This window comes from Xyrauchen texanus, chromosome 40 (assembly GCF_025860055.1).
Source record: "Xyrauchen texanus isolate HMW12.3.18 chromosome 40, RBS_HiC_50CHRs, whole genome shotgun sequence".
Classification (NCBI taxonomy): Eukaryota; Metazoa; Chordata; class Actinopteri; order Cypriniformes; family Catostomidae; genus Xyrauchen; species Xyrauchen texanus.
Genome location: NC_068315.1, coordinates 9,304,126 through 9,314,183, shown reverse-complemented (window position 1 = coordinate 9,314,183; position 10,058 = coordinate 9,304,126). Strand labels below are relative to the sequence as shown.

The 10,058-nt window shown below is 36.6% G+C and overlaps 1 protein-coding gene across 7 annotated transcripts in view; it reads left to right on the top strand.

Annotated features, from left to right (window-relative positions):
* The window catches only part of LOC127633396 (cytohesin-1-like), an 87,043-nt gene that overhangs the window by 44,383 nt on the left and 32,602 nt on the right, over nt 1-10,058 (top strand). For 5 of the 7 annotated variants that reach the window (XM_052112459.1, XM_052112462.1, XM_052112457.1 and 2 more), the window contains one exon: nt 9,854-9,936. In XM_052112459.1, coding sequence (XP_051968419.1) covers nt 9,854-9,936 — 83 coding nt within the window. Of the gene's footprint in view, nt 1-603; nt 937-2,818; nt 2,896-9,853; nt 9,937-10,058 lie in introns of those variants that run through there. The other 2 variants (XM_052112460.1, XM_052112461.1) reach the window with 2 other exon arrangements.

Below are 10,058 nucleotides of genomic sequence, written 5' to 3'. Positions count from 1 at the left end.
AAGAAATTGAAATTACAATCAAACTTTTAAATCTTACACTGATAGAATGTTTGCCATTTAAAACGTTACCAACAGGGATGACGTATTGCAATATTTACATACTGAATTCAAATTAATCTTCTTCCTTATGTCTATTTGGAGACTGAATAATGATTGGTTTCATCTTTTTTGCATCTTTTTAACTATTTATAACCATATTTATTTTGCAAAGAAGGTGTCGCATTGTTTTTTTTAATTACGAGTGTCATGACATTGGCAAGATGGCATATTATTTTACACAGAACCAAAGCATAAAGCCTAAGCTTACATAAAACTTAAAAATGGATCAATTGCCTTTCTGGTATTTCCTTCAGGAAATGCTACTCAAGGTTTTTTTGGTCCTTTCAATTTTCCTTTACCTTTCCATCTTTTATTGTTGTCTCAAATCTGTCATCATTGGAATTATAAAAATACACTGGGGCAAAAAATCTGTACAGCCACAAGGTGGAGCTCTTGAGTGTGCTGAAATCATATATGTGCCGGGGGAGGAGACAAGAGGAGAGGGCTACAGAGAGAGATAAAGAGAAAGAACATTGAGGAGGAGATGAGGGGGTACATTCTAGATACAGCAGAGTTGGAGAGGAGAGCAGAGCAGTGGAGATATCGTTCAGCTTTGTGGAGGCTGGACTTCCAACCTGCCCTCAAACTGACAGACACACCATCAAATTCTCTGTGGGTCTAAGGAACTGGCTGTTTCATTCTGCCGTAGCATCACTTTTGCTCTACTCATGGAGTACTGGATATTTCTGGAAGATCCTGGGAGTTAGGTTTTGCTGCTAGTTCAGTGCACCAGTAGCGCATTAGGGTTTCTTTATCCGGCTAAATGGATCAAAGGCACTGGGAAACTGGAATTGTAAAGGTATAGAACTCACTGCTGGGAAATTCAGTGGCCAACAGGTAAATTGAGGAATATTTTTGATTATTATACTTGTTGAAGGCTTGTGCATGCATTTGTGTGTGATTTGTGCCTTTACAACTGAATTGTGTGTAATTTTTTTTTTTATTTTAACATTCTTTCTATTATCCAAACTTAATACAAGTAATTTGTAGGTTGATTTCAAAAGTGTTAACACTGTAGCTCTGTGGCTGAATCAACACATTTGCTGATCATTCTGACCAGTATGAATTGGCAACATTGGCTCAACAAATGGCTTGAGTTTGAGGCAGTACTACCTGTTTGTGTGAGCAATGTAAGAGAGTGTTCAGGGAGACCTGTTTGAAAACACTATTTTTGCGTTTCCGTTTGGTTACGATTGTAGTGTAGAAATTACACAATTCAGATTTTTAGACATGCCATCTTAAAAATTGTGTTTACACTTTGACAGACACAATGACAGGGCTGGTGGGAGACCCCCCCCCCCACCCCCCTAGTTGAAGAGTCATAGAATGAGAGTCAGGATGACATCAGGAAACTCGTGGCAACCACAGGACATGTTGCTTGTTTAGATGGAGGCTTTGTGTATGCTTCTGGAATGACTTAATTACGAATGTATTCCAATCTGTGGCTTCTGTTCTTTTGCTGTTTTCTTATCAGTGAGTTTGCAGAGACAATGTTTAGAAGGAGAAAGCAGTTGATGTTCTTTATCAACTGATGTGTTAGTTTAAACCAAGAACTTTGCTTTTAGCCTCTGAAATGGAAACTTATACGTAACTGAATTGGCATGCACGCCTCACAGTTAGCTCTCCTCACAAGAACGTTTGAAAAGTTTACTTATTATTGATTCCAATACAATTAGATGTTAGCATGTTGCTAAGCTAACTATAAATTGGCAATATATTTTTTTTTATTATAAACAAACAATCGTATTATAAATTGTCTATCTTTAGCTCACGCAAAAAAACTAAAGAAAACTACTTTTTCAGGCTGGTCCTGCTAAAGCGCAAGCACATTCTCGATTAAATATGACAGGTGATCTCTATCAAAAAGGTGGTTGGCTCTTTTAAATGTAGTTAGGACTACCATTCCTAGTGCATAAGTACACCTGTCTCATTCTATACAAGCATAAAAAGCAAAAATATTGCACAAAATAGTCAGTTTTTAACTTTATTAGCAGTCAGTAGTGAAGTGAAATTTCTAACATAGTCTCATAGAATCAACATTATTATAACTACATTTTTGCAAGCTGACTTTTACATGCCATGTTCTACGTTGTGTCACAGTTTCCTGGTGAAATTAACTCTATAGAGTTGCTACAACAACTGTGTTTTTTTAATTTACTTTTCAATTTATTCACTATTTTACACATCACGACTACAATGGCTGATTCTGACTTTATAAACACTTGTTTATCGCAGTATTATTCACACTCTGCAAAGTTATGATATCGAAACACTTGTAATGTAATGCATCATTTGAAAAATATACATTATAACACTTGTATTACAGACCCACCTACATTTACACACTTATTCCAACATCATTAGCTTCCTTGGTAGCTCACCTTGATTAAGGTTAAGGATGTCTGTTTTGTTTTCCTCTCATTTGATTTCAGAACATTATTGGCTAGGTTTAGGGTAAATGTTTAGGTTAGGGATGTTAATTATTCTCATTAAAACCCTCCATCTAATATTCATTAAAATCCTTATTTGATCACTATTTCACTCGCTTTTGGCATCCCCCACTGGACATTTCACAGAGAAACTAATAATGAACCACAATTTCATTTTGTAAAAATGTTGTTACAGTCATGTAATGTTCATGAGATCTGGCTGGATATTTCTCTGACTTCATACATCCATATTGTTTTTGTTTTTCTTTTTTGCTGAGCATGTCGCAAATTACGATGCCTTCTGGGATCGCCTTGGAAACCAAAGGATACATGTGGTGATGCTGCCTTAAAGTCTTGACAAAACAAGGTATCTTCGATGGCAGCACAAGGTTGCTGGCTACCTTTTTAAAATAGCCTTCACATTGTGACAGAACCTATGATGCTTTAAAATTCTGTCTGTGGAGGCAGCTAACTAGGTTTTGGAATAAAGCCATTACTACTATTATTTTAAGACTGACAGTGTTTCATTCTCTTTTTGAGAAAAAATAACGTATCTCCCTTTTTTTTTTTTACTTTGTTCTTCTCCTCTCATCTTTAATGTATTTATCAGTCTGATCAGCCATGGCTAAAAAAAAAATTGTGGTTGGAGTTTTCTCTGGAAAACAACATTAGCGTTCCACGTGAATGTTTTCTTTATCCCTTTGCTTTTGATCAAATGCTTATGTCCTACTGACATCACATAGCCAGTGACTTAATTAATGACAGCGCATTCCTCTGCCCTTGTGGTGTGTGTTTGCAGGGGTGATACGTCTGGTATTTAGTGAGTGTGCTGAACTGACCTGGTGAGCAAAGAGTGTACGTTAGACATGGTGTCCTGGCTCTTGCTTTAGGTTGGTGTGTCAGAGTTACTGGAGTATTAAACATTTCTGCAAGTCACAGTAGGCTACCTGCTCCTAGAATTCTGATCAACATTGCAGCTTATTCAGACCACTTAGCCAAGTTGAAACAGTATGACCAAAATGTAAAGCAACCAATTCATGTAACATTTGTTTGTCAACGTTTAGGGTGAGCTTTGTAGGTTTTTTAGGAGGTAGGTTTTGTTTATTTAACTCAATAAAGCATTTACCTTAAAACCCTCATCTGCTTTGGAGGAAATGTAACTCTCTTTTAGTGCCACTCAGTGAATGTTTCACCTTGGAAGCATAATATCTTTTTCCAAAAATGTCACCACAGTCATGTAATTTTCATGAGGTCAGGCTCCTGTTCTCATAAAAGATATGTGTTTCCACAAAGGAAGACATTTAAAAGTAGCATTTAAACTACAGAACAAAAGTGGGTTAGTGGCTACGTGCACACAAGCGATGGTTGGCGTGATTATGGCTTGCCAAATCCTCTGACAGTCACATGGTTGTGCTGTGAAAGAACTGCAGGGTGATGCTCTGCTTTGAGTGTGCCCAGAGAGGTGCCAGACCTGGATCACATTACCCATGAGAGCTCACCCCAGTTTAATATCTAATTTCTTTAAAGCTTTGATAAAGTGATCCCACAAAGAATCTTTTAGTTATTATGTGGCTTTTAATGTGTGAGAAGTTCTAATATATACTATGAGTAAAAAATACAGACGTTTTATTTAGCTGAATACAAAAGTATATTGTGGTGCACTATCCTATTCAGTTGTAGGCTAATATTGAGGTACAAATGCATTAAAGGGGGTCATATAATCAGGACTGGGTAAAAATATAGATTTTCATGTGCATAGCGATCTTCATTTGAACAATCCCGATATCGATTCTAAAATACCAAGATTGATCTTTTACTCCATGTGCAACTTTCTACACAATGCTACACTTGGAATTGCAACCATATTTCACACTATGCAACTAAAAATATCTACGATTAGCCACTGGCTGGTAAATGTTCAGATTTCACTCACCGGTGATTGTGTAGTAAAGTGTAGTAGTAGAAGTTCAGCTGCGAGGCCCTTTCACTGCGAGTTTCGAGTAAAAGTTACAAAAGTTACGTCTTACCACACAATCCATAGTATTAGCACTTTTCAGTACAACATATGTACTTTTCAGATGACCCCTTACACACTGTATGAAAAATGTCCAACTTGTATCAATGTAAAATTAACGTTCTGGAACGATTTTGCCGTGACGCCATCTGACAAATCTCGTCCCGTATTGATGAATGATTTGAGTTGAGAGTGAATAACGACTTGAATTTCTATTTGTTAACACAATCACACAAAGTTTGCCTAATCCTCTAAGATGAACTGGTCACTATATACAGCATTTATATGGAACATAGAGTTATGAAAAATAAAATATTGACAAACATTTTATGTTTGGGTGAACTATGATGGAATTGTGCAGAATTGTGATCTTTGTGTTCACAAGCGTAAGCCAGGATCTTTAATTATCTTGTTTTGTAAACCAAGATTTATTTACACCAGATATACTGTTTGGGCACTGGGAAAAGCTTTTAAACATAGTTATCATTAAAAAACAATGAAATGGCTTCAAGATTGTGGTTTTCTTTTTTGATGTATTTCTTATTGAAATAGTATGTTTGGGCATCCTTTTTTTTCTTTCATTGCCAATAGGCTGTAGTTATGTAACAGCCCAAAACAATGATTTGCTAATTGCAAGTAGGTGGTGGTAGGGGGTGGGGCAATCTAATTCTAGAAAGCATGTGATTGGACAAAAATCTTTGTTGTGCAGGATGCCATCAATATTTTGGTTCATTTTCCCACAAAAGAGAGGCTGAATTTGAAAGGCTAAGTCAAAGTTTAATTGTGTCAACTTCAGGAGTAAACTAGCATATAGATATGGCTTCAAAGCAAACAGACGTAGACTAAAAGCCTCAAAACTCCTTTAATAGTGCTGCTGGCTACTATTCTATTGATGTAAATCCATATCCAAACAAACAATTCATTGAATATAGAAAAAATGCTGTTCTTACAAGGCAATTAGGCTCATGGAATACTGCACTTGGCTGTGGAAACTGGCCTGTAATGGAGTTACAGTCCATTATACATAGTGGAGATCCATTAATACAGCTAACCACACTTGCTCTCTACCTGACTGGCCTTTTTCTCATATGTGATGTTTGATTTAGAAACACATGTACTGCGTGTAACTCCAGTGGTGAAACAAATGGAATTCTGCAGGAGGTTGTTCTACCAATTTCTGTGAAATGTTGCTTGGGGGATGGGCTGGTTTTGGACAGGATTTCTGCTCAAGCATCCCAGCAGGAGTTTAGGAGGGAAATACATGCAAAGTGTTGCCATGGCAATGATCACTCGCTTAGAAACATGGCTATCCATGTGATTGGGAAAGATTCATTCAGATCAGTGGGCCAGTTTAAGTATCTTAGTGGTAACTTGTAATGGAAGGTGCTATATCAGTGGTTCTCAACTGGAGGATCTTGACCCAAAAATAGGCCTGTTCTGAAAGGGTCACGAATAGCAGGGAAAAAACAATGCTAAATTGAATTAATAAAATGCAACTATATAATTGTGAATATTTAGGATAATAAATAGGTTAATGGACTTTTAAATGGGAAGAAAAATGCTTCCAATTTCTTCAAAGAAATAATGTCAAACATTTTGCCATAGAATCTGAAGCCAAACCAGAAGAGAACCACATGCTATATTTTGAGGAGGTTGTGTCTTTATAACAGTGGTGCCATTCTCATCAGTTAATGTTGCCTTAACGTCAGAGTCTGATGGTTTGTGATCTGTTATTATGGTTGCAGCAAGAGATATCAATGGCGACCTCACCTTTGTAATAGTGTGAATGGATCAAGGAATCAATAAGTCATCCTGATAACTATAGGCCACTAGTAGGGTCTCTCTAGGACTTGGGCAAGGTCAAGCTGCAGTTCAGGCCACCAGGAAGGGCTTTAATGAGGTCACGTGAAAAGTGAGGCTCATCATATCATATGACTTGGTGTCTTTGTTTTTATTTGGAGGTCAGCTGATCATATGGCTTGGAAAGGTCAGGGTAGAGTTTAAATGCCTTTGTCTTAACACACATTATGAGTGTTTCAATTCATGCGAAACCAAAGGAATCTTCCTTGTCTTTTCTAATGGACCATTACCTCAAATACCCCTTGTTGTTTTAGACCACCAGTCCATTAAAGAGACATGTGACCCCTGTCATGACCACTTCCAATCATGTTTTGAACACACATTCTGCTATAAGGTCATTTTAGACCTTCAAGGGCCAAAGCGAAGCCTGTGATGAATTGCTACAAATTTCAATATCATCAATGGTTTTCCTGAGAAGCTTTGTCCAAATAGCCAATACAAATCTTATGAAAAGTTCTCCATTTAAGATTAGCGATTATGAGTGGGTAAAAATATAGATTTTCCGATGCATTGCCATATTCATTTGAATGATTCAGATATCAATTCTTAAATCCTAAAATCTATTAGAGTAAATCACACACTTTCACTCGCTTTCAATCTTCATTGAAGATTTTCAAACCGGAGATTAGTACTCTGGCCTCCAAAAAGCGCCGGACAACAGACACTCATTTGCACGGTGCAATTGAAGCCTAGTTTTCATGTGAGTGTGGCCCAAGACATCACGGAAACTCATGCAAGTGATGCGCTCTGCTGTATTCTAGTGTAATTTTGGAGCGCAAGCTTTAACTGAGCTTCCCTCGCTATCAGCAATCCAGAGATAGAACAAGCTAATATCTTGATATTGTGGTGGCTTCTCTTGATAATCACAAGGTTTACCTTGATCTAGTTACTTAAGACCTATTATAGAATTATAGAACAATTTGTTAATTAAATTTAGTTTAAATTCACACGCATTTTAAAGTAAAAATTCAGTCTCAAATTCAAAAGATGCAAATAGTACAAATTATATACAATTGATCATATTTATTGATGGAATGCATGGAATTTGTGAATTTTTAAAAAGCAAAATTATGACCAAAATGATAAACTAATGATGATATACAATATAAAATTATTAATTTCATAATGTACCAATTTAGAAAGTCAGTTGGATAAATGACAGCATGGGCTGAGAGAGAATTAATTTAATATGTCAGCAAAATGGACATTGTAAGAGAAATGTACCCATATAAATCAATATTGAATTGGAATTTAATCAAACAAATCGAGAAACATGAAACGCATCCTATGTTCACACACTACATGGCTAAAAATATGTGGACAGCAGAATACCACTCCATATGTGCTTGTTGAAAATGTTATTTCAAAATCGTGTCATTAATCGGCAGTTGATCCTGCCTTTGCTGCTCTAACAGCTTCCACTCTTCTGGGAAAACCTTTGACATGATGGAACATTACTGTAGGGATAAACCATTTTAGCCATGACACTATTTTTAGTTGACCTCGCTTTATGTATAGGAGCATTGTCAGAAAAAGTTCCCATTCTGCTAAAACTGTTTGTTTAAGGAGTTGCATGTCTGTTGATTTTGTTTTGCACCTGTTAGTAATGGGTGTGGCTGAAATAGCCAAACCCATTTATTAGAAAGGGGTGTCCACATACTTTTGGCAAGTGTTGTCACAATACCAAAATTTCAGTGGTCGGTACTGATATCAGTGAAATTTCATGGTTTTCGATACCAAATTCGATACATTGCAAAAATATGCATATATGGTAATATGCTATTGAACACACTCCTTTTGAAGTTAAATTTCAAAAGTGTACCTCAATTAATATGCATTTCTTTAGTGTTTATTTAATAATACATCCGTATTTTTTATGTAATGCCCAAATGCTGGGAAGCAGCTTTCTCTGACTGGCATCAGCCAAAGCAAGCGGAATCCTGGGGATGTTGGCACTCAGCCCAGTATTGAACAGAATCTGGTGCTCTGAAAAAAAGCAATTAAACTGGATTGCTTCACTGTAATCTTTGAGTTTATGGATGGGAGGTCCTTATAATAAATGAGTTGTGATCTTTAAACTCCTGATTCAGTCCTCTACAGAGCACATGAGAACTGCTAAGCTCAATGGTTGGCATTGACTGACTTTGGCTGGTTTGCCAAAATTAATTGTTGAATTAAAATGAATTTTTCTAGTTTTTAAATACACAATATAACAGTAAAAATTCCATTAATTTTCTCCATAGACAAATGTTTTCTTTTTTTTTTTTTGACAATAACTTTACAGCTTTACAGCCCTACCATGAGATCATTCTGGGTATATGCTTCTGTTGAAGTCATAATTTTGCATTATTTTAACTTTAAATTGTGTTTAGTAGCACAAATTTAGTTGAAGAACTTCACTGCCCATGATCCTGAAGGAAAACTACACCAATCGGGGAATCGTGGCAAACAATGCACACCAAACAAGCACTGCAGCACACACTTCCATGATGCACAGTGAATAACGTAATCAAGTCTCCTTACAATCTCAAATTACTTATATATTTTGGAATGTCTTGTAATAAACTAAAAATATATGTTTCTATACTTATAATCAACAACTTTTAATCATTAGTTTTATATTTTTCCATCTTTTTTTAGATTATGTCATTTGCATTGCTTCATGTGATTGTAGTTCATGCCCTCTTAACAGACATCAAGTACACCGTCTTGTACCTTTATCTTTCTGTCCAGATTTGAAAGTTACAATACAAAGTTTGTAATGTTGATGTGATAGCTGAAAATCATTTTAGGGCACCATTCAATTTTTTCAGCGTCTCAAGTAGCCCCGTCCACTGTGAAATCTCATTGGCCCAAATTCCTGCTCCTTAATGTGGTATATTAAACATCACTTATCTTCTGATTTGTTGTGATTGTGTCACATTGCACAGTGCGGACAAACAAATTGATTATTTCTGAAAACTTTACACATGCCTAGTTAGGACATGGTGTTGTGCAAGTTTGGGTGACCTTGTCCTTGGCCAGGCACTAAAAATTCTCAGATAGCTGCTAGCTTAAGAGAAAAGCATTTGATGAAATGAACTACTGTTTGCTTTGCTCAGGGAACTGTGCTGTTGCTCTCAATCAGATGTCCACATAAACAACACTGATGTGTTTTCTATTGATTGCTGAGTTGCATTGCGTCTCAAAGGCTTTGCATTGCCTCAGGCAATGTACTTCTTGTTTTCTGCTCCCCAGCTCCTTTTTTGTTGCTGTCTAACCTTTGTTCCATTATACATCCCTTCTTACTCTTAACATCAGTTGTTTTCATCTAACTATACTTTTAGCCGATGTAACTTCTTAAAAAGTATTTGAAAATTTGGTCAAGAGGCCACAGCTTGGCTGTGTGCATATTTTTTGTGTCTGTGTGTCTGAATGCTTATTGTTTGCTTTTGTTTGTTTCTACAAAAAGTGCCGGGTGACCTGACGCCAGAGGAGAAGCAAGAGCTGGAGAACATCAGGAGACGTAAACAGGAGCTGCTCGAGGACATACAGGTATATATCCAGCTCATTTCTCATTGTGCACATGTAATCTGACATAGCCGCAATCATACTTCTGCTGACATGACTGTCTCATAATTCTGCAATTTTTCTGCCCCAAAGGTCCAGATATTCAC